This window comes from Mustela lutreola, chromosome 1 (assembly GCF_030435805.1).
Source record: "Mustela lutreola isolate mMusLut2 chromosome 1, mMusLut2.pri, whole genome shotgun sequence".
In the NCBI taxonomy this organism is placed as follows: domain Eukaryota; kingdom Metazoa; phylum Chordata; class Mammalia; order Carnivora; family Mustelidae; genus Mustela; species Mustela lutreola.
The window spans coordinates 280,843,498-280,871,321 of record NC_081290.1 but is presented as its reverse complement, the minus strand read 5'-3'; the positions used below and the strand labels follow the sequence as shown (position 1 = coordinate 280,871,321).

Here is a 27,824-nt window from a genome sequence, read left to right as displayed (position 1 = left end):
GGCGATCTTTAATGAATTGTACTAACCTGTTTAAGACACAAGGACCAAAAGTTAGAATTAATAACAGAATGATGAGAGGGCCCGTTATAGATGACAACAAAGTAGTAAGCCAAGGCAATCTGTTGAACCAGTTTTCAAATCATCCCTGCTGGGACTGAAAATCCCTTTTTCTTTGGGCAAGTCTTTCTCTGAGTTTATCCATATCCAGTTTGATCTGCATAAAAGCAACATTCTTCTTTTAAGGCGGTCAGGGGTGCCTGTGGAATGTCACACATATTACCAAGGGGAGTGGGTGGAGAGGGGGTGCAAGGCATCAGCCCCTGCTCCATCCTCAGCCAGCCTCCTGCTCCCTCATCATTTTCCCCTGAACAATTTTGACCCTTAAATCTTTAAGGTGGTTGAAGGTGGAAGGTCTCATCTTCTGTAACTTCTTCCTGCTGAATCGGGGCGTAGAGCTGTCCCTACCTACTGGGGTCAATATTGATCAGGGTAGGAATGTATAAGGGAGTTACGAAAGGTGGAGGTAGCTGAATCCAGCGCTGACAGTGAAGAGGCGTCCTCTCGCGCAACAAGGATCGTCTGTCGTGGTGAAGTCATTGTAGCAATGGAGTCTCGGCACCAATTAGAGAAACATGGAACAAAGCAACATATTAAGGTTAATAAGGCGATAAGAATAAAAAGCCCGAGAAGGAGATTTGGCCATAGTCCTCCTTCAAACCAGGAACTTAACCATTCACTGAGAGAGAGAGAAGGATCTTGTAGGGCCTTAATTTGGGTATTCATATCCTTTATTAGTCCTGTGATACTTTTGTGATAGTCTGGGATGTACACACAACATTCTGTCTTGATAATTGCACATGTGCCACCCTGGGCTGCTGTCAGGACATCTAAGGCCATCCTATTTTGTAGGACTGCCTTGCGTATCTGTGACACTTCGGTATTAAGTAGGGAGATGCCATTTAGTGAATCATTGAGTGCCTTTGTAGTATATTTATTAAGGGCTTCTTCATGCCATGTGACATCCTCTAGTCCCGCAGATGGAACAAAAATGGATGCTAAGTGATCACACCATTTAAAAACAGATCGCGTCCATCTTTGTTTCAAGTTGGGGAGATTAGCTGGGGTTGTAATGGTTTTAGTAATGCACCCATGAATTCAGGCAAGTCCTAAAGTACAGCGACCTATCCACCCTGGAGGAAGCCAGGGCCACAGGTTGGTTCCACATATCCAGTGGGTTCCATTTGGAGCTGGCCATCTGATGCCAGGTCGCCTTGCCCAGTCAGTAGTAAACCAGTCAGTAGCCTGAAGTACTATTATTTGGGAACATATTTCTAGTGAGCCATCCTAGACATCGTGTGTTATTTGCCCAAGTACCACTCGTATGATTCCTTTGTTCCCAGCATAAAATTGCCTTCTGACTGAGCTGTCCAATCGTGGGTGTAAGCCACAGATATGTATCTCAGATTTGATATATGCCATCCTTAGTATAGCGATAAGGAGGGTTTTGGAACTTAGGCCCATATTGGATTGGGGAGTTATGGCTTGATAGCAATCCCCTTTCCTTCCAAATAGCTCCATGGGCATGTAGTACCAGGAAAGCATATTTGGAGTCAGTGTTAATGTTTATTCTTAGGCTTTGGCTTTGGCAATTGCAAAGTGCTAGTGAGCACCTTGGCACACCTAGCTTTTCTTATTTTTTTCTATGAAAACTACTGACATCAGAAAATCAACTGTCATTTGTATTTTTAACAGGGGCATCTTAAATCTGGACAAATAGAGTAAGCAAGACCAATAACCTTTTTTTTTTTTTTGCTCTATAGAGAAAGAAGTACAGTGGTCAGGTTCAGGCATACAGGTAACTAGGTTTAAAGTCTGACAAGTTTTAAGTATTAATTCTGGCATATCTATAAGTATAGTCCAATACTTAATTAGTTTGTTTCTATCATCCACTGATGGCCTTTGAATTCTAAGACAAATCTGGACCTGATGTGAAGTCATTACAGTCAGGGACTGTTTTATAGTGAGCTTTGAGGCTCTTTTTATGAGGAGGGCTGTTCTATGCTTAGCTAAAGCATCTGTTTGCAATTGCACCTCAACAGAGGTAGCCTCTAGGATAAATATGACTAAGGGATGAAACCAATAAGAAGACCTTTGAGTGGTCCAGCCTTAATAATATCCTGATTACAGAGGATCACTGGCAAGTGAGAAAACTTGTCAAGAGATAAGGGGAGTCCCCCATGCATCATACAATCCATTCATAAACAAAGTGGGGTCATCTATTGTCTCCACAAGTCCATAGTTAATCCTATGGAGTGCAATAGGCTGGCTTTTAGGCAATTTCATTATCCCAGCCATACATAAGGTGTTAGTTAAGTTATACAATTGTAGGGGAATCAATCCCATTTTCCAGTTGTTTAATCATGTGTGAGGGGGTTCTACTAATATCCCCACAAAATAAAAAAAAAAAAAAGCAAGAAGATCATCTAAATGAGCTAATGTGTAACTTCTCTGAAGTTTACCTCAAATTGTTTAGCTTAGGTAAACATTTAAAGACAATCAAATCTAGAATTTAACATCCATAAAGGTGTGTTACTAAAACATAATTGTTCTCTCTAAAATAACCCTCATGTACAGAGATAGCCAAATCAGGACTAATTCACTTGTGAAATAAGTCCAGTTTTAACAAACTTGGCCCATTATTTACATAAGCTCAGCAAGAACAGTTGAGTGTGATCATATAGATCTTTTAGAATCTGCTTTGCTGGAACTTCTTATAAGGAATCTCTGGGTTGAACTTTTAGTAGCTTTTCCGGGCCAGAAGCCAAGCCCTGTACTTGCCATCAGGCATGCCTGCAATACCTGTTGATTTGGGCGAGTTTCTCTTCTGAGTCTCCTCACCTACCAAAGAGTGACATTCTTTACTCACCTGGTGAGGCTGCTGGGAACTCTGTAAGCAAGGTATCAGGCCAACAGTCCCAAGGGGCTTTATGGCTCCAGGTTTCATAAAGTCAACCTTAGTTCCTTAAAGCTGTCTGGTCATATCTGAGTCTATGCATGTCTCTCTCAAATATGACATTCCAGTCAAAGCCTTGGTAAAACAACCAGTTCTCAATGGTGTCCTGTTAAAGGAGAACAGATTCTTATTGAACTTATGCAAATGACTGATTGCCATGGAAGAATGAATACTTACTGAGACCTTTTGGTTTCAGAGGGTTCAGATAGAAAATTTGAATGCCTTTAGCACTTTTACAAATGAGCACTTTTACATCTCTATAAGTTACAGATAACTTAAGAAAAAGTATCCCTAGTCTGGAAGAGCAAACATTAGAGAGAACCAGCAATGTTTAAAGTAAGACAGAACATTAAGAGACACAACACTATAATCTTTTAGTTCATTTAGTCCCATGTTACTAAATCTGGTGAATGAGGCTTTAGTCAGTTTTGGAAATTCTTACCCATTTCAGTTTTAGGATTTTCAAGTATATCAAATATCTGTATTTGTCCTGAAAGTCCTTTATAGGAATCTCCTTGAAGATAAAACTCATTTTACAAGAGAATTAAAACAATTATAAATGACAAAAACTCAGAATGGATATGGTTAGAGCTAAAGAGACACGGGAGTTTACAATTTAGCTGCAAGGAAATCAGGTTATTTCTGTGATACATAACATTTCCATAATTACAGTATCAAGCGATGATCTTTCAAAACATTAAAACTTTAGGAAGTGCATAGAATCTCTAGAATAGTTATAGTATTTTCCCAAATGTAATCCAAGGTTTATCATTGGTTCAGTAGTACTTCACGAGCAACTTCACATACCAAGGAAAAGCCTGAGTTAAAGAGATTTACAATTTAGGCCTTGTCAACATTTGCTAAAATCTTAGAAAGTTTTGAAGCACATGCCTAAATATAATTAGGGATGTTAAACACCTGATAAAACAAAACATAGAAACTGGTTTTTCTGGGCAGGCAAAGAGAAAATCACTTACATTCTCGTAACAGGAGATCAATTAATCTAAGAAAACTTTATCCTTTGAACAGAGAATTTCAGTCTTGTACTAATGTAATGTACCTTTAAAACCCATTCATTTGAGCGGGGAGTCAAGATGGCGGAGAAGTAGCAAGCTGAGACTGCTTCAGCTAGCCGGAGATCAGCTAGATAGCTTATCTAAAGATTGCAAACACCTGAAAATCCATCGGCAGATCGAAGAGAAGAAGAACAGCAATTCTGGAAACAGAAAAACAACCACTTTCTGAAAGGTAGGACCGGCGGAGAAGTGAATCCAAAGCGACGGGAAGATAGACCCCGGGGGGAGGGGCCGGCTCCCGGCAAGCGGCGGAGCAACCGCGCACAAAATCAGGACTTTTAAAAGTCTGTTCCGCGGAGGGACATCGCTCCAGAGGCTAAACCGGAGCGAAGCCCACGCGGGGTCAGCGTGGCCTCAGGTCCCGCAGGGTCACAGAAGGATCGGGGGTGTCTGAGTGTCGCAGAGCCTGCGGGTATTGGAACGGGAAAGCCGGCTACAGAGACAGAGCCGACAGTAAGCTCGCAGCTCCGTGTTACCTTGAACCGGTCGCAGGCTCGGTGAGCTCGGAGCGCGGCCGGAGGTCAGGCAGACGGGAGTAACTGGGCGCTGTTCTCTGAGGGCGCACTGAGGAGTGGGGCCCTGGGCTCTCGGCTCCTCCGGGCCGGAGACCAGGAGACCGCCATTTGTATTCCCGTCCTCTGGAACTCTACGGAAAGCGCTCAGGGAACAAAAGCTCCTGAAAGCAAACCCGAGCGGATTACTCACCCCGGCCCCAGGTAAGGGCGGTGTAATTCCGCCTGGGGCAAAGACACTTGAAAATCACTACAACAGGCCCCTCCCCCAGAAGATCAACAAGAAATCCAGCCTAGACCAAGCTCACCTACCAAGGAGTGCGGTTTCAATACCAAGGAGAGCAGCAGAATTCCAGAGGAGGAGAAAGCCAAGCACGGAACTCATGGCTTTTTTCCTGTGATTTTTTTTAGTCTTGCAGTTAATTTAATTTTTTCTTTTTCATTTTTTTTTTTTTTTTTTTTCTCGCCTTCGGGTAAAATTTTTTTTTTTTTTTTTTTTAACTGTTACCTTTTTCTTTTTTAACGATTTTTTACTAGTTTATCTAATATATATATATATATTTTTTTTTACATTTTTCTTAGGTGTTTTCTTTTTTAAAAAAAAAAATTCTTTTCTTTTTTTTTTTTTTTTTTTTTTTTTTTTTTTTTCTTTTTTCTTTCTTCCTTTTTGAACCTCTTTTTATCCCCTTTCTCCCCACTCACGATTTTGGATCTCTTCTAATTTGGCTAAAGCATATTTTCCTGGGGTTGTTGCCACCCTTTTAGTATTTTACTTGCCCCTTCATTTACTCTTATCTGGACAAAATGACAAGACGTAAAAATTCACCACAAAAAAAAGAACAAGAGGCAGTACCGAAGGCTAGGGACCTAATCAATACAGACATCGGTAATATGTCAGATCTAGAGTTCAGAATGACAATTCTCAAGGTTCTAGCCGGGCTCGAAAAAGGCATGGAAGATATTAGAGAAACCCTCTCGAGAGATATAAAAGCCCTTTCTGGAGAAATAAAAGAACTAAAATCTAACCAAGTTGAAATCAAAAAAGCTATTAATGAGGTGCAATCAAAAATGGAGGCTCTCACTGCTAGGATAAATGAGGCAGAAGAAAGAATTAGTGATATAGAAGACCAAATGACAGAGAATAAAGAAGCTGATCAAAAGAGGGACAAACAGCTACTGGACCACGAGGGGAGAATTCGAGAAATAAGTGACACCATAAGACGAAACAACATTAGAATAATTGGGATTCCAGAAGAAGAAGAAAGTGAGAGGGGAGCAGAAGGTATACTGGAGAGAATTATTGGGGAGAATTTCCCCAATATGGCAAAGGGAACAAGCATCAAAATTCAGGAGGTTCAGAGAATGCCCCTCAAAATAAATAAGAATAGGCCCACACCCCGTCACATAATAGTAAAATTTACAAGTCTCAATGACAAAGAGAAAATCCTGAAAGCAGCCCGGGAAAAGAAGTCTGTAACATACAATGGTAAAAATATTAGATTGGCAGCTGACTTATCCACAGAGACCTGGCAGGCCAGAAAGAGCTGGCATGATATTTTCAGAGCACTAAACGAGAAAAACATGCAGCCAAGAATACTATATCCAGCTAGGCTATCATTGAAAATAGAAGGAGAGATTAAAAGCTTCCAGGACAAACAACAACTGAAAGAATTTGCAAATACCAAACCAGCTCTACAGGAAATATTGAAAGGGGTCCTCTAAGCAAAGAGAGAGCCTACAAGTGGTAGATCAGAAAGGAACAGAGACCATATACAGTAACAGTCACCTTACAGGCAATACAATGGCACTAAATTCATATCTCTCAATAGTTACCCTGAATGTGAATGGGCTAAATGCCCCTGTCAAAAGACACAGGGTATCAGAATGGATAAAAAAACAAAACCCATCTATATGTTGCCTCCAAGAAACACATTTTAAGCCCGAAGACACCTCCAGATTTAAAGTGAGGGGGTGGAAAAGAATTTACCATGCTAATGGACATCAGAAGAAAGCAGGAGTGGCAATCCTTATATCAGATCAATTAGATTTTAAGCCAAAGACTGTAATAAGAGATGAGGAAGGACACTATATCATACTCAAAGGGTCTGTCCAACAAGAAGATTTAACAATTTTAAATATCTATGCCCCCAACGTGGGAGCAGCCAACTATATAAACCAATTAATAACAAAATCAAAGAAACACATAAACAACAATACAATAATAGTAGGGGACTTTAATATTCCCCTCACTGAAATGGACAGGTCATCCAAGCAAAAGATCAGCAAGGAAATAAAGGCCTTAAATGACACACTGGACCAGATGGACATCACAGATATATTCAGAATATTTCATCCCAAAGCAACAGAATACACATTCTTCTCTAGTGCACATGGTACATTCTCCAGAATAGATCACATCCTCGGTCCTAAATCAGGACTCAACCGGTATCAAAAGATTGGGATCATTCCCTGCATATTTTCAGACCACAATGCTCTAAAGCTAGAACTCAACCACAAAAGGAAGTTTGGAAAGAACCCAAATACATGGAGACTAAAGAGTATCCTTCTAAAGAATGAATGGGTCAACCGGGAAATTAAAGAAGAATTGAAAAAAATCATGGAAACAAATGATAATGAAAATACAACGGTTCAAAATCTGTGGGACACAACAAAGGCAGTCCTGAGAGGAAAATATATAGCGGTACAAGCCTTTCTCAAGAAACAAGAAAGGTCTCAGGTACACAACCTAACCCTACACCTAAAGGAGCTGGAGAAGGAACAAGAAAGAAACCCTAAGCCCAGCAGGAGAAGAGAAATCATAAAGATCAGAGCAGAAATCAATGAAATAGAAACCAAAAAAACAATAGAACAAATCAACGAAACTAGGAGCTGGTTCTTTGAAAGAATTAATAAAATTGATAAACCCCTGGCCCGACTTATCAAAAAGAAAAGAGAAAGGACCCTAATAAATAAAATCATGAATGAAAGAGGAGAGATCACAACGAACACCAAGGAAATACAAACTATTATAAGAACATACTATGAGCAACTCTACGGCAATAAATTTGACAATCTGGAAGAAATGGATGCACTCCTAGAAACATATAAACTACCACAACTGAACCATGAAGAAATAGAAAGCCTGAACAGACCCATAACCAGTAAGGAGATTGAAACAGTCATTAAAAATCTCCAAACAAACAAAAGCCCAGGGCCAGACGGCTTCCCGGGGGAATTCTACCAAACATTTAAAGAAGAACTAATTCCTATTCTCCTGAAACTGTTCCAAAAAATAGAAATGGAAGGAAAACTTCCAAACTCATTTTATGAGGCCAGCATCACCTTGATCCCAAAACCAGACAAGGATCCCACCAAAAAAGAGAGCTATAGACCGATATCCTTGATGAACACAGATGCGAAAATACTCAACAAAATACTAGCCAATCGGATTCAACAGTACATTAAAAAGATTATTCACCACGACCAAGTGGGATTTATTCCAGGGCTGCAAGGTTGGTTCAACATCCGCAAATCAGTCAATGTGATACAACACATCAATAAAAGTAAGAACAAGAACCATATGATACTCTCAATAGATGCTGAAAAAGCATTTGACAAAGTACAACATCCCTTCCTGATCAAAACTCTTCAAAGTGTAGGGATAGAGGGCACATACCTCAATATCATCAAAGCCATCTATGAAAAACCCACCGCAAATATCATTCTCAATGGAGAAAAACTGAAAGCTTTTCCGCTAAGGTCAGGAACACGGCAGGGATGTCCATTATCACCACTGCTATTCAACATCGTACTAGAGGTCCTAGCCTCAGCAATCAGACAACAAAAGGAAATTAAAGGCATCCAAATCGGCAAAGAAGAAGTCAAATTATCACTCTTCGCAGATGATATGATACTATATGTGGAAAACCCAAAAGACTCCACTCCAAAACTGCTAGAACTTATACAGGAATTCAGTAAAGTGTCAGGATATAAAATCAATGCACAGAAATCAGTTGCATTTCTCTACACCAACAGCAAGACAGAAGAAAGAGATATTAAGGAGTCAATCCCATTTACAATTGCATCCAAAACCATAAGATACCTAGGAATAAACCTAACCAAAGAGACACAGAATCTATACTCAGAAAACTATAAAGTACTCATGAAAGAAATTGAGGAAGACACAAAGAAATGGAAAAATGTTCCATGCTCCTGGATTGGAAGAATAAATATTGTGAAAATGTCTATGCTACCTAAAGCAATCTACACATTTAATGCAATTCCTATCAAAGTACCATCCATCTTTTTCAAAGAAATGGAACAAATAATTCTAAAATTTATATGGAACCAGAAAAGACCTCGAATAGCCAAAGGGATATTGAAAAAGAAAGCCAACGTTGGTGGCATCACAATTCCGGACTTCAAGCTCTATTACAAAGCTGTCATCATCAAGACAGCATGGTACTGGCACAAAAACAGACACATAGATCAATGGAACAGAATAGAGAGCCCAGAAATAGACCCTCAACTCTATGGTCAACTAATCTTCGACAAAGCAGGAAAGAATGTCCAATGGAAAAAAGACAGCCTTTTCAATAAATGGTGCTGGGAAAATTGGACAGCCACATGCAGAAAAATGAAATTGGACCATTTCCTTACACCACACACAAAAATAGACTCAAAATGGATGAAGGACCTCAATGTACGAAAGGAATCCATCAAAATCCTTGAGGAGAACACGGGCAGCAACCTCTTCGACCTCTGCCGCAGCAACATCTTCCTAGGAACAACGCAAAAGGCAAGGGAAGCAAGGGAAAAAATGAACTACTGGGATTTCATCAAGATCAAAAGCTTTTGCACAGCAAAGGAAACAGTTAACAAAATCAAAAGACAACTGACAGAATGGGAGAAGATATTTGCAAACGACATATCAGATAAAGGACTAGTGTCCAGAATCTATAAAGAACTTAGCAAACTCAACACCCAAAGAACAAATAATCCAATCAAGAAATGGGCAGAAGACATGAACAGACATTTCTGCAAAGAAGACATCCAGATGGCCAACAGACACATGAAAAAGTGCTCCATATCACTCGGCATCAGGGAAATACAAATCAAAACCACAATGAGATATCACCTCACACCAGTCAGAGTGGCTAAAATCAACAAGTCAGGAAATGACAGATGCTGGCGAGGATGCGGAGAAAGGGGAACCCTCCTACACTGTTGGTGGGAATGCAAGCTGGTGCAGCCACTCTGGAAAACAGCATGGAGGTTCCTCAAAATGTTGAAAATAGAACTGCCCTATGACCCAGCAATTGCACTATTGGGTATTTACCCTAAAGATACAAATGTAGTGATCCAAAGGGACACATGCACCCGAATGTTTATAGCAGCAATGTCCACAATAGCCAAACTATGGAAAGAACCTAGATGTCCATCAACAGATGAATGGATCAAGAAGATGTGGTATATATACACAATGGAATACTATGCAGCCATCAAAAGAAATGAAATCTTGCCATTTGCAACAACATGGATGGAACTAGAGCGTATCATGCTTAGCGAAATAAGTCAAGCAGAGAAAGACAACTATCATATGATCTCCCTGATATGAGGAAGTGGTGATGCAACATGGAGGCTTAAGTGGGTAGAAGAATAAATGAAACAAGATGGGATTGGGAGGGAGACAAACCATAAGTGACTCTTAATCTCACAAAACAAACTGAGGGTTGCCGGGGGGAGGGGGTTGGGGAGAAGGGGGTGGGATTATGGACATTGGGGAGGGTATGTGATTTGGTGAGTGCTGTGAAGTGTGTAAACCTGGTGATTCACAGACCTGGGGATAAAAATATATGTATATAAAAAATATATGTTTATAAAAAATAAAAAAAAAAAAAAAAATCAAAAAAAAAAAAAAAAAAAAAAAAAAAAAAAAAAAAAAAAAAACCCATTCATTTAGGACAAAATTACCTTTCCTTACCTTCAACAAAATGTATTCCCATTCCTTAAATCTTTCTTACATATCTGCTACTTTCTTACATACAGAGTTTCCCTTATTTCCATCAGTCTTAGTTACACTAAGCAGAACTTTGTATTCTTAGAAACACCTTTAGTTATTAACCAATTGTGAACTGTTACACAACAGAATTCTTCAGGTGGCAAATTTATGAATCAGTTAAGTGGCAAACAAGTTTACCAACAGATTTAAATACTCTTAGTTTCTTTGCAGTAAGAAGTCAAAAGCACAAACCTACATCCAATAATTAATGACTTAGCATTTTATCCTGTTTGGTTAAGACCTAGATGTCCACAATTTAATTCCATTTGTCATCCAAGCAAAACTTTAAAACTTTCAGATTACCAAAGACTTTGAAAGCTACTTCAGCAATTACCCATTAGAACTTTGAGACAGACAATTAACCATCAGTTTAGTTATTTCTTTGCTAACAAATTTTAATAAATAACATGAGCTTATTTGACCTTCAGTAAACTTCCAAGTTTCACATTTACTGCTGATAACTTAAAAGACAGGTCTTATCTTAATTAAACCAACAAACTTAACTTAGTTCCAACATTGATTTACTTTCCACCTGGACCCACTCCACTTTGAATGTTTACCTGAGACATGGTTGGGAAGATCTGGAGTGGGGGGGTGTTAGGTCCAGGGGGTACTCTTCTTGCTCCTTGACGGTGAAGAGAGAAGGAGCTGTGGTGCATGATCTAGAGGCCAGTCATGCAGGCTGCACACACGTTGGTACAGAAATTGGAGAAGAGGGAAATAGAAGAAACAAAGTGCTGCCAGGAGGCAGAGAAAGGATTCCCAGTTTTGGAGCTCCTAAGCCCCAACAGAGGAGCAGACACCATGCTTTCCCACCAGCCAGGGGGGAGGGGTTAGGCAGTCCAATCCAGGCCAGAGAACACAGGGAAACTTCCCCGAAACAAAGAGAATTTCGGCAGCTGCTTGGGAATATTCCTTATAGTCTCTGTCTCGAGTTAGACCAACCCCAGTTGGCTCCAGTTATAGCCATTAACACGGGAAGTGAGTGAGGGAGAAGCCCCCACATCTATTAGGAGAAACAGAGAGAAATAAAGCCAGAGTCCCCTTTGCTAGGGATGGCCCAGCAACCTGGGTTTACTAGAAGAAGGCTTATTTACATAATTATCATCCAATATGTCAGGAGGAAATTTACTAGCTGACTCATTGAATCTGGTTTTAGCTCTTAATACCTATCTCTTATATTCCCTCCCGATATGTACGATGTTGCAGACAAGGGGAGGGGGATCTTTCAGGTGCTGTCCTGCTCGCGTCCCTCGCGGGAACTTAGGAGCATCTTAGCTAAGGTCTATCCGTATAAACCCCGGACCAGGCTACTCCATGGAGTAGATGACCGTTATGCCGTATGATGCTCCGCGAGACTCAGGGTACAGCCCACTCAGACTCCGTAGCCGAAGCGGTGGAGCCACACAAACACATTCATACAGTCAGGCATTCCTCAGATTCAAACGGGTTAGACACCCTCCCCTTAAACAGAATGTAACCTTCATAACCAGTACAAGGAACATATATCCACATTTAAAGACATAACATGGAGACATACATGAAGACATACATTGTTGGCCTCCGAGGTGGGACTCGAACCCACGATCTCTGCGAGGCCCTCCTGGCTCCTGAGGTGGGACTCGAACCCACGATCTCTGAGAAGCCGTTCCCACCGGGCACGAGGGACGTCTCCGTCGGCCCGCTGGCAACCCTATAGCGCGTCCGCCAGGGTGTATTTGCCAGCCACCATCCTGGGACTCTAACCCAGGTCCTGGGACTCTAACCCAGGAAAAATCACAGAAAGAACAAGATACACAGTCAGGACATAAGAACAAAGCATACGAAAAACATAGAGACAAAAGACAAAGCCGGCTTTCTTACAGATCGGTTGCAGCGACCCGTTGACCAGTTGTCTGGTGGGCTTGAAGGGGAGATCTCGGTGGAACCTCCAAATGTAATGCCAACTGAATATTACCCCCACCTTAAAAGACCACCAGAGACATGAGTCAAAGCCAAGCAGCAAGGGTCGTTTATTGCAGGTTCGAACCTGGACCTCTGCGCCGCTCGTTGCCGATAACGCCGAGAGGTCCAGAGCTGGGTCGGTGCAGGATTTTTATAGACAGATACAAACAAGTTTTGGGTGGGGCTGAGCTGATTGGTTGATAGTTTGAACAGGCATACTTGGCGTCAGTGGATTGGGTCAGGGGACCCGCGCGGAAAAGCAGACAAAGCAATCTTACAGAAGCAGAACTGGCCAGTTAGCCCACGCATGCGAAAAAAAGCACTATCAGGATATTGAAGACCTGGTCACTATCAAGCCAAGGCCACTTTCCCTCTAATGAGGCACTAACATAAAGACAATTGGGAGTCTCCTGGTGAAATGTTACATTCCTGCTATCAAACGTAAGGTAACTTCTTTGTTGTAAATCTCAAGGACATTTGCAAACCAAGGGAGACTCCTACCCTACAGGACTGTGATTTCTGCAAGTTAACTATCATTTTATGGCAGTCAGGGGTGCCTGAGGAATGCTACACATATGGAGGGGAGTGGGTGAAGGGGGGGTGCAAGGTGCCAGCTTTTGCTTTGTCCTCAGCCAGCCTCTTGCTCCTTAGAGTTGAGGGTTTAAGCAATTTTTCATTTCTTAGCAGAGCATTAGAAGCATTATTATACAGAAGCCAGAAAGAGCTGGGTTAAACACAGATTTTTGCTATTCGTTATCCTGTTATGCTGCTTGCTGACTCCCTTATCTATGGTCAGCTGGCCACAGTTTCTTAGTTAGCATAAGCTGGTTATAAAAAGAATGTTAAAACTTATAGGCTGTACTATAGTTCTGACCTGGGGTCCTTCACCCTGAGGTACATTCTTCTCAGTATAAGTCAGCCCATATGACTGAGAATATGTAAATGAGAACCTTGAGGACAGCAAGTCACAATCTCATCACAGGTTCCTCCCAAAGAGGGGGAGTTTGAGTCCTCTGCAAACACTTAAGGAGATGGCACTCAGATGTCACTTAGAATGGCAAAAATAAGCAGATTTTCTCCATCTTTAGCTTAGGGGCAGGAAACTAGTTACCCAGTGGCATCAACAACAGGTTGAGTAAAATTGTTTCTGAATTTTGGAAGCACTGCATGAAGAAGGAGGCCAAATAACCTCAGGACTTGTGAGGTATGCCAGGAAACTGGTGAACTAAAACTCTCTAGGATTCTTAAGACTATTTACTTAGCTGACCTTTGTATTTTTCTTATCACAAAGACTGTTCTTCTTGAATAGTCTTTTTTTTGTTTTGTTTTCAGCATAACAGTATTCATTATTTTTGCACCACACCCAGTGCTCCATGCAATCCATGCCCTCTATAATACCCACCACCTGGTACCCCGACCTCCCACCCCCCGCCCCTTCAAAACCCTGAGATTGTTTTTCAGAGTCCGTAGTCTCTCATGGTTCACCTTCCCTTCCAATTTCCCCTAACTCCCTTCTCCTCTCTAACTCCCCATGTCCTCCATGCTATTTGTTATGAATAGTCTTTTGTAGTGAAATCGATAGTAAAAGTAATCTCTGCCCTGTGGGTATTGATCCTATCTAATTTCCATTAGCTCTAATATTTATGTACCCATAGCTTTAGCATATTCCTCAAATCTCTCCTTGTAGATTTGTCACTCTGGGAATAAGATATAAGACATAAGGGGACTTTTCCTTCTTTTATTTTTACTTTGAAATAGTTTTATTAGCTCATAAGACCTTTGTATATTAAAAAAAAAAAAAACCCAAACACTATGTAGTATTAAATCACAATTACATTTTTTTTATCAACTCATACTACCCTGAATATACATCTTTTAAAGAAAAACAAAATCCTACAGAACTGAATTTGGAAATGACATCATGACTAAAACTATGACAAAATAAGATAATTCTTTATAACATTAATTCATTGCACAAAGCTGCCAGATATTTTCATACGCATAACCATAACCATTGCACAGAGTGCAAATGGACACAATTTCAATGTTACACATTTAGCTGAAGTCCATGTGCCTCCACCGAAGCAACTCTGACACTTCTGGCAAAAAATTTTGGTGTCGTTTAACTTTCACCAGGCAACCGACTCACAATCCAGTTACTCTTGTTCTCCTTAAAAAACAGACACATCCTTCTGTTGTCAAAGCGTACAAGAGTCACTGTCACCTTTGCTTAAGGAAATCAACTCCTCTCTATTCCTCAGGCAGATATTCTTGATCCACAGGCTCACACTACATGGGGTTGTTCTTGTGCTGTAGCCCAAATCCTTCATCAGCTTAGTGGGTACTGTCCTCAGGTGCAGCAGAACAGGGGGCAGAGACCCCTGGTGATTTTGCACACATGCTTTGATGTTGCAGGCACTTTACACCTGAATGGACTTAAGGGCTCTGGTAAAATAGACTACACACTGGGCCAGAAGCACCTCACATTCAGACATGCCTATAAAATGACAGTCTTGGTGGGCAACAACTGCTTGTGTAGATGCAGAAGGGTGTGCCAGACCTATGTCCTCACTGGCAAACCCCACAGCCTCCTTGCCACATACAACCGGCCCTCTCCTCCTTCAAGCATGTAGAGGGAGGCACTCTGGTTTGAGCCCTGCAACCACTTATGAGGTGCAGAGATGCAGTTGTAATGCTCTTTCTTCTCCTGTTGGGTCATATAAAATATGAGATTGTTGGAGGCCTTCCTTTATGTCATTTTCAGTGATCAGAACTCTACTGAGAGAATAGTGTTTTTTTGGTTTGTTTTTTGTTTTATTTTTAATTTATTTTTTATTTATTTTCAGCATAACAGTATTCATTATTTTTGCACCACACCCAGTGCTCTATGCAATCCGTGCCCTCTATAATACCCACCACCTGGTACCCCAACCTCCCACGCCCCTGCCACTTCAAACTCCTCAGATTGTTTTTCAGAGTCCACAGTCTCTCATGGTTCACCTCCCCCTCCAATTTCCCCCAACTCCCTTCTCCTCTCCATCTCCCTATGTCCTCTGTGTTATTTGTTATGCTCCACAAATAAGTGAAACCATATGATAATTGACTCTCTCTGCTTGACTTATTTCACTCAGCATCATCTCTTCCAGTCCTGTCCATGTTGCTACAAAAGTTGGGTATTCATCCTTTCTGATGGAGGCATAATACTCCATAGTGTATATGGACCACATCTTCCTTATCCATTCATCTGTTGAAAGGCTTCTTGGTTCTTTCCACAGTTTGACGACTGTGGCCATTGCTGCTATAAACATTGGGGTACAGATGGCCCCTCTTTTCACTACATCTGTATCTTTGGGGTAAATACCCAGTAGTGCAATAGTAGGGTCATAGGGAAGCTCTATTTTTAATTTCTTGAGAAATCCCCACACTGTTTTCCAAAGTGGCTGCACCAACTTGCATTCCCACCAACAGTGGAAGAGGGTTCCCCTTTCTCCACATCCTCTCCAACACACGTTGTTTCCTGTCTTGCTAATTTTGGCCATTCTAACTGGTGTAAGGTGATATCTCAATGTGGTTTTAATTTGAATCTTCCTGAGGGCTAGCGATGATGAACATTTTTTCATGTGTCTGATAGCCATTTGCATGTCTTCATTGGAGAAGTGTCTGTTCATGTCTTCTGCCCATTTTCTGACATGATTATCTGTTTTGTGTGTGTTGAGTTTGAGGAGTTCTTTATAGATCTTGGATATCAGCCCTTTGTCTGTATTGTCATTTGCTCAGCTTTTGATGTCATCCCTGGCAGTGGTTGCAGAACTGGTGTCTCCAGGACCCACAAGAAGCCCAGCAAGGACAAAGCTTTACCAATTATGGGAGCATGGAAAATGACCCCCTAACCAGGGGATATTCAGGAAGGCTTCTTGGGGGGTATGACATGAAGATAAAGAAAATACTCATGCTAGAGTAACAGTCAACCTTCAACAACTTTACACAGGGTCAAAATAAAGGAAGACTTGGTCTCACTGCATGCTAGGAACTGGATAGCATGAACAACATGGACTTCTCGGGCAGGGGGTAAAACTGTGACCAGGTGAAACCCAGGAGGGCTGAAGAGCTTTTCAGGGGCTCTGGACCACTTCCTTCCACTCCAATGCCTGGGTTCTTTCAACCCATGAACAGTAATCCTCTCTGGAAGTGACCTCAGATTGTCTCTGGAGATTTTTTAACTTCATTCCTCTTTTGTCTCATTCCCTGGGTAGGAGATGCAAGGATCAGAGTCCCAGTGTTTATTGAATGTCTAGGAACAATGAATAGTTAGAGAGAGAGATGGACCATCCCCAGTTAGAGAATGCAACTCCCCAGTTTCTACCAGCAGAACTGGTTCTGCCAATTGATCCTACTAACTTATCACGATTGAGCACATAATCTATGCTGACTTGGGTCAAGAAAAAAAGTGATGGAAATATTAAGCATCCTCCTGTCAAGATGTGCATAGTGATATGATTTAAATAGACCAATGCAGAGAAACTTGTGAATATTAGATATATTATAATAGCATAAATGAGATTTAAACAAATACTAACCAATACCAAGTCATCTCTTTGGAAGGGAGGGATTACAGGGCCTTTTATTTTTTTCTTTAAATATTTTTATTCATTTATTTGATAGACAGAGAGAGATCACAAGTAGGCAGAGAGGCAGGCAGAGAGAGAGGAGGAAGCAGGCTCCCCGCTGAGCAGAGAGCCCGATGTGGGGCTCGATCCCAAGACCCTGAGATCATGACCTGAGCTGAAGGCAGAGGCTTAAACCACTGAACCACCCAGGTGCCCCTACAGGGCCTTTAATAAAACCTTTTCTCTCTAGACTGGGCAAACACACATGGAATGGGAGAGAATTTCAGTGAATGCTTTGCTGAGTTTGAAATGTGGTGATGATTTAGGTGGTTTCTTTGGTCCATTCAACTTCTCCAAGCACAGCCTTGGAGCATCTCCCATGATCCCTGAGGGTTTAGAGTAAACACTCTGAAAGCAATCATAACTCTCCTCATTTAACTTCCAGTGCTTCATTTCCTGAATTCTCTGATACCAAAATTGTGTTTGCCTGTTCCTCTGCCTGTCACATTCTCTAGGAAACAACAGGATTCAGCAAAGAGAGGGAGTTGGAGAGAGAGAGTGACTGTACTAATATTTGCAGGAAGGTCAATCCTGGTTTTCTAAACAAGGTGTCAGGTGATCCATTGAGACCTGAAGAGTCAACGTGAATTGTCCAGGTGATCAAGGTGGATGCGGTTATCCAGAACAAGGATATGGAGTTTAGCTCATTGCTACTGTGAGGGAGACATCTTGTGGTCTTCTCTAGGAATCACACCCATTCCATAAAAGGTGAGCATCCATATCTGCCTTACCCATCTGTGCCTATAACCCTAAACCTCAGGAAAATGGTTGCTTGTCTGTCTTCCTGTGAGTATGCTTATTTATGTGCCAGCTGATGAATAGGATTCATAAGCGTGAGTTTCATCCCTTTTACACTCCCACATCTAACCCATGTTGGCTTCTTTTTAATTTAAATTCAATTAGCTTACATACAGTATATCTTTAGTTTCAGATGTAGTGTTCAATGATTCATTAGTTGTGTATAACACCCAGTGCTCATCACATCACATGCCCATGTTGACTTTTAAATAAAATTCCATAACTCCTTCCTTTATCATAATCCATGAAGAATCTCCATCCCCAGTGGGATGCAAATTCTTCTTAGAGTGATATTACTTACAGCCTCAGGTGCAGTGGGATTGCAAGGTCCCCACACAGAGAGGGCTTGCTGCCCCATTGAAGGGAATAATTTACACGCTGCCAGCCTCAGTGTTTCTGGTTGCTTCTCCCACCCCCACATTTCACAGTCATCTCCAGTACTAAAGAGAGTAAAGACAGGATGCAATGAAGATCAGATTATGTTGGAGATGCCATTTCTTTGCTGATGGTTTTTTTTTGTTGTTGTTGTTTGTTTGTTTGTTTGTTTGGTACTGTCATCTGGAATGGTATTTTCTTCAATTACATTTTGACTTCCTTATCATCTTTGATCTGGACTTCCCTGCTAACCTGTTTCTCTCATTGGTTTTCCCTTGCCTGGGTCCTCCCACTGACTGATTCTTACATCAGGGTAATTTGTGGAATTTGTGGAATTTGCCTTTTGGAGAGCCCAAGGGCAGGCTTACCTGAAATGTGCACTTTGGCATATTGACTATTTCCAATAAAAGTTACTTGAGAATCAGTGCATAAAGACACTCAGACCATCCTCTGTTGCCTCGAAAGCAGGAAATAACTCTTCCCATGTAAGGTAACATCTCTGTACCGGGAGGTAGACATTCTTATCACCAAAGATAGAAAATGTGGACCTGGAAAACTGTAGAAAGAGTCCTTGTTACTTTTTGTTGTTGTTGTTATTTCTTTTCAGAGTAACAGAATTCATTGTTTATGCACCACACCCAATGCTCCATGCAATACGTGCCCTCTATAGTACCCACCACCCAACCAGCCACCCCCCACCCCTTCAAAACCCTCAGATTGTTTTTCAGAGACCATAGTCTCTCATGGTTGTTTTTCTTTTTCAACATTTCCTTAGCAATTCGGGGTCTCTTCTGTTTCCATACAAATTTTAGGATTATTTGCTCCAACTCTTTGAAAAATACAGGTGGAATTTTGATCAGAATGGCATTAAAAATATAGATTGCTCTAGGCAGTATAGACATTTTAACAATGTTTATTCTTCTGATCCAAGAGCGTGGAATAGTCTTCCATCTTTCTGTGTCTTCTTCAATTTCTTTCATGAGTGTTCTGTAGTTCTTCGAGTACAGATCCTTTACCTCTTTGGTTAGATTTATTCCCAGGTATCTTATGGTTCTTGGTGCTATAGTAAATGGAATTGATTCTCTAATTTCCCTTTCTGTATTTTCATTGTTAGTGTATAAGAAAGCCACTGATTTCTGTACGCTGACTTTGTATTCTGCCATATTACTGCATTGCTGTATGAGTTCTAGTAGTTTGGGGGTGCAGTCTTTTGGGTTTTCCATATAAAGAATCACGTCATCTGCCAAGACAGAGAGTTTGACTTCCTCGTTGCCAATTTGAATACCTTTTATTTCTCTTTGTTGTCTGATTGCTATTGCTAGGATTTCTAATACTATGTTGAAAAAGAGTGGTGAGAGTGGGCATCCTTGTCGTGTTCCTGATCTCAGTGGGAAGGCTGTGAGCTTTTTCTCATTGAAGATGATATTTGCTGTGGGTTTTTCATAGATAGATTTTATGAAGTTGAGGAATGTTCCCTCTATCCCTATACTTTGAAGCGTTTTAATCAGGAACGGATGCTGGATTTTTGTCAAATGCTTTTTCTGCATCAATTGAGAGTACCATATGTTCTTGTTCTTTCTTTTATTAATGTACTGTATCACATTGATTGATTTGTGAATGTTGAACCAACCTTGCAGCCCTGGAATAAATCCCACTTGGTCGTGGTGAATAATCCTTTTAATGTACTGTTGGATCCTATTGGAGAGTATTTTGGTGAGAATTTTTGCATCTGTGTTCATCAAGGATATTGGTCTGTAATTCTCTTTTTTGATGGGATCCTTGTCTGGTTTTGAGATCAAGGTGATGCTGACCTCATAAAATGAGTTTGGAAGTTTTCCTTCTATTTCTATTCTTTGGGACAGTTTCAGGAGAATAGGAATTAATTCTTCTTTAAATGTTTAGTAGAATTCCCCTGGGAAGCTGTCTGGCCCTGGGCTTTTGTTTGTTTGGAGACTTTTTTTTAATTAATTTATTTATTTTCAGAAAAACAGTATTTATTATTTTTTTTCACCACACCCAGTGCTCCATGCAATCCGTGCCCTCTATAATACCCACCACCTGGAACCCCAACCTCCCACCCCCCCACCACTTCAAACCCCTCAGATTGTTTTTCAGAGTCCATAGTCTCTCATGATTCTCCTCCCCTTCCAATTTCTCCCAACTCCCTTCTCCTCTCTAACACCCCTTGTCCTCCGTGATATTTGTTATGCTCCACAAATAAGTGAAACCATATGATAATTGACTCTCTCTGCTTGACTTATTTCACTCAGCATCATCTCTTCCAGTCCTGTCAATGTTGCTACAAAAGTTGGGTATTCATCCTTTCTGATGGAGGCATCATACTCCATAGTGTATATGGACCACATCTTCCTTATCCATTCGTCCGTTGAAGGGCATCTTGGTTCTCTCCACAGTTTGGCGACCATGGCCATTGCTGCTATAAACATTGGGGTACAGATGGCCCTTCTTTTCACTACATCTGTATCTTTGGGGTAAATACCCAGGAGTACAATTGCAGGGTCATAGGGAAGCTCTATTTTTAATTTCTTGAGGAAATTCCACACTGTTCTCCAAAGAGGCTGCACTAACTTGCATTCCCACCAACAGTGGAAGAGGGTTCCCCTTTCTCCACATCCTCTCCAACACATGTTGTTTCCTGTCTTGTTAATTTTGGCATTCTAACTGGTGTAAGGTGATATCTCAATGTGGTTTTAATTTGAATCTCCCTGAGGGCTAGTGATGATGAACATTTTTTTCATGTGTCTGATAGCCATTTGTATGTCTTGATTGGAGAAGTGTCTGTTCATCTCTTCTGCCCCCCCCCTTTTTAGATGATTGTCTGTTTTGTGTGTGCTGAGTTTGAGGAGTTCTTTATAGATCCTGGATATCAACCTTTTGTCTGTACTGTCATTTGCAAATATCTTCTCCCATTCCATGGGTTGCCTCTTTGTTTTCTTGACTGTTTCCTTTGCTGTACAGAAGCTTTTGATTTTGATGAAGTCCCAAAAGTTTATTTTCGCTTTTGTTTCCTTTGCCTTTGGAGACATATCTTGAAAGAAGTTGCTGTGGCTGATATCAAAGAGGATACTGCCTATGTTCTCCTCTGGGATTCTGATAGATACCTGTCTCACGTTGAGGTCTTTTATCCATTTTGAGTTTATCTTTGTGTACAGTGTAAGAGAATGGTCGAGTTTCATTCTTCTACTTATAGCTGTCCAATTTTCCTAGCACCATTTATTGAAGAGACTGTCTTTTTTCCACTGTATATTTTTTCCCGTTTTGTCGAAGATTAATTGACCATAGAGTTGAGGGTCCATATCTGGGCTCTCTACTCTGTTCCACTGGTCTATGTGTCTGTTTTTCTGCCAGTGCCATGCTGTCTTGGTGATCACAGCTTTGTAATAAAGCTTGAAATCAGGTAATGTGATGCCCCCCGTTTTATTTTTGTTTTTCAACATTTCCTTAGCGATTTGGAGTCTCTTCTGATTCCATACAAATTTTTGGATTATTTGCTCCAACTCTTTGAAGAATACCGGTAGAATTTTGATCGGAATGGCATTAAAAGTATAGATTGCTCTAGGCAGTATAGACATTTTAACAACGTTTATTCTTCCGATCCAAGAGCATGGAATGGTCTTCCATCTTTTTGTGTCTTCTTCAATTTCTTTCATGAGTGTTTTGTAGTTCCTCAAGTACAGATCCTTTACCTCTTTTGTTAGGTTTATTCCCAGGTATCTTATGATTCTTGGTGCTATAGTAAATGGAATTGATTCTCTAATTTCCCTTTCTGTATTTTCATTGTTAGTGTATAAGAAAGCCACTGATTTCTGCACATTGACTTTGTATCCTGCCACGTTGCTGAATTGCTGTATGAGTTCTAGTAGTTTGGGGGTGGAGTCTTGGGTTTTCCATATAAAGAAAAATAGAATTTCCCTATGACCCTGCAATTGCACTCCTGGGTATTTACCCCAAAGATACAGATGTAGTGAAAAGAAGGGCCATCTGTACCCCAATGTTTATAGCAGCAATGGCCATGGTCGCCAAACTGTGGAGAGAACCAAGATGCCCTTCAACGGACGAATGGATAAGGAAGATGTGGTCCATATACACTATGGAGTATGATGCCTCCATCAGAAAGGATGAATACCCAACTTTTGTAGCAACATTGACAGGACTGGAAGAGATGATGCTGAGTGAAATAAGTCAAGCAGAGAGAGTCAATTATCATATGGTTTCACTTATTTGTGGAGCATAACAAATATCACGGAGGACAAGGGGTGTTAGAGAGGAGAAGGGAGTTGGGAGAAATTGGAAGGGGAGGAGAATCATGAGAGACTATGGACTCTGAAAAACAATCTGAGGGGTTTGAAGTGGTGGGGGGGTGGGAGGTTGGGGTTCCAGGTGGTGGGTATTATAGAGGGCACGGATTGCATGGAGCACTGGGTGTGGTGAAAAAATAATGAATACTGTTTTTCTGAAAATAAATAAATTAATTAAAAAAATAAACCACCATTTTGCACCAAAGATCTCTCAAGAATTCTTTCTTGGTCATCGGCTCCAGACCTCAGCCCACCGAACCTCACCTAGGTTCTAGAACTTCATCAACAGGAATGTGGGGACAGGTAGACGTAAGGACAGCTATGGTTCAGTATAAAACCCACTGGCTTTGCCTTCTTCCCACAGAACACGCACCTTTCCTTCAACCTACCTGGCCTTCTAGGTCCTCCTGGTGGGGAAACTGGACCACATTGCCACTTGCAGGGCCAGGACTATGGGCACCCACAGAATTTCAGGGGGGTACTCCCAATCTCAGTAATTAGGAAAATCAATTTTAACGAACTATTTCAAGAATCAAAATGGAGGCCACATATTAAAATTTATAATCAAGACCACATTCACCCATGGCTTGTATGAGTCACGTCTCTCCCTGGCTCTAGTCCTGCCCCACACTCTTGGACAGGGGCAGAAGCTGAGCGAGGCCTAGCCATAGTGAGCTGTGCTCGCAGCACAGATGAAGACTGCAGTGTCTCAGGGACCTGCACGTGGCCCAAACACCAGAACCTAAGTCTCAAGAGCTTCCCACATGGTCCAGATAGAAATGGGGTCAGGAGGGTGGAAGAGCACATTGTCAGAGAGAGGACCATGGTGAGCTACACATGGGGATGAACCAAGTGCTTTTCATACTCCCCAGTCCTCTATCCATGTGCTCTCCAATGAAGAATTGTGTGTGTGTGTGTGTGTGTGTGTGTGTGTGTGTGTACACGTGCAGGCACAACCACCTGTGATAGAAGCAGATCTCTAAAGTGTCCATTTTGATCAGAGAACATAAGACGAACTTTCCATTTGTAGACACTTTATTGAAATGAAAATGTACTCAAGGTTTCAACAATTGTCTTGAAGTTAATAGATCAAAAAACAAAAAGGAGAAAAAAGTTGTGGTTCATTGTACTCTCTGTAGTCCTCCGTGTCCCAAGTCAGACACAGGTTAAGAGTTATCACACCACTTACTTTGATATATTATGTCCTGGAAAACAAAACAGGTCAACATTCAGATTTTCAGCTTTCTGTTAGAAAGTAAGTCTTGAAAAACAAACATTTTTTCTTCTTGGCTTCCTGGGTTTGTCCACGCACATCTGGCATACAAGGAAGTCAGTGTTTGAATTAAGATCAGAATGATTTCAAACCCCTCAGATTGTGGCGGGGGGTGGGAGATTGGGGTACCATGTGGTGGGTATTATAGACGGCACGGATTGCATGGAGCACTGGATGTGGTGAAAAAATAATGAATACTGGTTTTCTGAAAATAAATAAATTAATTTTAAAAAATTATTTACATATATCACAATAAATTAATATATATTTAAAAAACAAAAACAAAAACAAAACAAAACAAAAAAAAGATCAGAATGATTTTGTCTCTCATTCTAAGGATCAGGAGACTTTATCAATGCCAGAGAGGTGCTGGTGTGCTGGCCCAGATCTCTTCCTGTCAGGGATCCTGGTAAAACTTTTTTCTCCAAAATATCGTATCCCATAAATATGCTGTGTGTATTATCAGTTTTCAACAAAGAACTGTTCAGTCTAAGCTCAAATATATAGAAATGTGAAGGTTTTGAGCTCCGGTGTGGCCTTACATGTTAGAAATACTGAAAACAGTCTGAAACAAAAACCATTACCTTTGAGACCCAGAGAAGAATGGAGATGTGCACTCCAAGTGATCAGTCTAATTGAGGTTTTTAAAGAAAAAATTCCATTACCCTTGGTTGCTAGGTTTTTCAGGCTTTAAACTGTTTACTGGCAGTAAATGCACGTAACATAAAATTGACCATTTTCATCATCTTAAGTATATAGTCCAGCAGTATTAAGTATACTGATGTTGTGGTGCAACCAATGTCCAGAACATTTTCATCTTGCTATGGTGGGACTCTGTTCCCACTGAACAATCCCCATTTCCCATACCACCAAAACCCTAGAAAGCACTATTTTACCTCCTGTCTCTAGGAGACTGGCTACGTTAGAAAATTGGTGTAAATGACCTAATGCAACAGTTGTCTTCTTTTACCAGCTTATTTCCTTTATCATAATATGCTCAAGGTCCATCTATGTTGTGCCCTGTGTCATCATCTTCTCAGTGAATGACACTAACCTTTAGCTTTGGCACCCCGGAAGGTTTTCAATGGCATATTAGGATAGGGAATAAAATATAGATAACCAACACTACTGATTGTTGTTTTATACAATTCTACCCCCATGGATGATTCATACCCATGACCTCTACTTGTCTTTCATGGGGTCTTAAAGTAATGGTCAAGGAGTCCAATCACTTATACTAACACACTGGGATTTCTTGAAAGTGCGTTTTAAATTCTTTTAATAAGATGTACAGAATCTACTTCAAATGGGTTCTTCTGCATTCTATTTAAAAATTCTTATGAACATTTCCCTCTTTGTTTCTAAGAAGAAGGGAATCTTTTTTGCTGATCACTTCTACAAGTGAGGGACTTCTTGAGATTCAGATGTTTTCTCACCTTGATAAAAAATGGGTGTGCGCACACACCTGAATGTGTGTGTGTGTGTGTGTGTGTGTTGTTTCTCTGTTTGGCCTTTTTCACTAATCTTTCCCTAGAGATTCCACAAAGTGAAGAGGCAAGTTATCAGTGGAACCTTGGCTGGCTTTCTGGATGTCAAAGGATTCACATACACCCACAATTAAACTCACTGAAGTAATATAAGCCATGTGTGACAATTGTTGTGACATAATGAGTGACAAACTTAGAGCCTGCTTGTCCCTGTTCAGAGGCTTGAAAGCTTATCAAAGAAAGGGTAATTACCATTATCTCTGCAACACTGCTCAGAGTTTTTTCTGGCTGGATGAGAAAACACCACTTCAGTTGTCCTAATGCCTCATCAGTTCCAGGACCATTTGAGAAAGGTTTAAGGATGTTTTGGTATTCGCCTATGCTCACTTGAAGATCAATTGCTTTGTTAATCACCTCATCTAGAGATGAGCATCCAGAACCTGGAAGAAAACATGCAAAAGTGGTCGCAATTACGTAGGTATGAAGGCCTTTTGGGAGTCCCTAGGATATGGTCATCTTTTTACATCTCAGTAGACATACACATTCAGAGGGATTATGGTGAATGGTCTTGGGTTCTCAATTCTAACAGAGTAAGCTCAGGATCTAGGATTTCCTTTAAGCATGAAATCACATGTGCCCCCTCCTCACCCACACACTACCTCTGTAGTCCAGAGAAGCCAAACACTAGTAACCAAGAAACAGAAGACACTGGAGAAATGAGATGCTCTGCTTGTGTTTGGGGAACAGGAGGTCTTCCAGAGGGCTCTGACTTGATCGTCAGCCAAAATCCTATCCTACCAGAGAGAGTCAATTATCATATGGTATCACTTATTTGTGGAGCACAACAAATAGCATGGAGGACATGGGGAGTTAGAGAGGAGAAGGGAGTTGGGGGAAATTGGGAGGGGAGGTGAACCATGAGAGACTATGGACTCTGAAAAACAATCTGAGGGGTTTGAAATGGGGGAGGGGAGGTTGGGGTACCAGGTGGTGGGTATTATAGAGGGCACGGATTGCACGGAGCACTGGGTGTGGTAAAAAATAATGAATACTATTATGCTGAAAATAAATAAATTTAATTAAAAAATAATATAAATAAATAAAAAGACAACTCAATTTTTTAAAAATGAAAAAAAAAAAAAAATCCTGTCCTACCCGCACAGAACTCACCTGCAAAGCAGGAAAGGGGGAGGGCAATCAGCACAAGGACTCTCAGCAACTTCATGGCTGAAGGCAGCTCTGGTTGTCTGGTCTTAGGGAGGAAGGAGCTCACTTAGGTGATGAGTGCCTAGGAGTCCTCCTTTTACTCTCCTGCTTACCACCTTAATCCCTCCCCTAAATGAGGGAATGAGTCACACGATGGAACTGGCTTTGGACCAGGAAATGACAGCAAGAATCAACTGCAACCGAGCCAGCCTGTGCTCTGTTTGCAGAAACCAAGGAGACAGAGCTTTTTTGACTCAAAACAATTTTGGAACTGCAAGAATCATACATGATTTTAGATAAAATCAATGCAAAAGTGCTTGTTAACTCATCAGATTACAGCAAAATTAGCCTGTGTTGTCATCATGTCATTTTATTATTATTGCGGTTTATATCCTCCTGGCAGCCCTCCTCCTTCTTCAAGTTCCACACAGCTTTTATCCCGTGGGTCTGCTCCTTCTGGCTTAGCACACATCCGGGCTCAGTGCAATACCGCATATGTCCTTTGGAAGGCAGACTTTCCTTGCCCATAGACACTATAGTGACGTGCTTGTGTTTGACAACGTCTCTCTCTCTCTTTTTCAAAAAATTTTTATTTATTTCTAAAATTTCTTTTCAGTGTTCCAGAATTCATTGTTTATGCACCACACCCAGTGCTCCATGCAATACGTGCCCTCCTTAATACCCACCACCTGGCTCCCCCAACCTCCCACCCCCTTCCCCTCCAAAACCCTCAGATTGTTTTTCAGAGTCCACAGTCTCTCATGCTTCAATTTCCCCCAACTCCATTTTATTCTCTCTGAAGGGTCTTTTACAAAGAATGTCTCATTTATTTAATTCAATTTCATAAATTCATTCTATTACAAATCTATGAATTTTTTTTTTTTCCTGTTTAGGACTTTTCCCCCACTGATTTCAAGGATGATGCAAACTGTAGAGCAAGTGGTTGCTCAGCAGAGGCAGTGCTGAGGGTGGAACAGTGACCAGGTCTGGGCTCAAGCAGACATGGGTTCAAATCTTGGAGGCAACACCTAATCAAGAAGTGTCCTCAGGCAAGTGAAACTGCTGCTCATTTCAAGATTCCTTTTCCTCATCC

The 27,824-nt window shown here is 41.1% G+C and overlaps 1 protein-coding gene and 1 pseudogene across 1 annotated transcript; both read right to left on the bottom strand.

The window, feature by feature from the left end:
* Window positions 1-14,826: 14,826 nt before the first annotated feature.
* LOC131812186 (ATPase WRNIP1-like) lies at window positions 14,827-15,389 on the bottom strand (annotated as a pseudogene).
* An 8,404-nt stretch (window positions 15,390-23,793) lies between these two features.
* On the bottom strand, window positions 23,794-26,875 carry LOC131822725 (mammaglobin-B-like). Its single transcript, XM_059159015.1, has 3 exons — window positions 26,696-26,875; window positions 25,778-25,965; window positions 23,794-23,970 (listed from the first exon to the last, which is right to left on the bottom strand). The coding sequence occupies exons 1-3, from the start codon at window positions 26,748-26,750 to the stop codon at window positions 23,932-23,934; spliced, it is 282 nt and encodes a 93-aa protein (XP_059014998.1). The 5' UTR covers window positions 26,751-26,875; the 3' UTR covers window positions 23,794-23,931.
* Between the last annotated feature and the right edge of the window lie 949 nt (window positions 26,876-27,824).

What these genes read in the sequence shown, in the direction of transcription:
- LOC131822725 (XM_059159015.1), bottom strand. Translation starts at nt 26,750, where the DNA reads ATGAAGTTGCTGAGAGTCCTTGTGCTGATTGCCCTCCCCCTTTCCTGC. An exon ending in CCCCCTTTCCTGCTTTGCAG is followed by an intron (nt 25,966 to 26,695) that starts GTGAGTTCTGTG and finishes GTTTTCTTCCAG; the next exon opens with GTTCTGGATGCTCATCTCTA. An exon ending in GCAGTGTTGCAGAGATAATG is followed by an intron (nt 23,971 to 25,777) that starts GTAATTACCCTT and finishes TTTGTTTTCCAG; the next exon opens with GACATAATATATCAAAGTAA.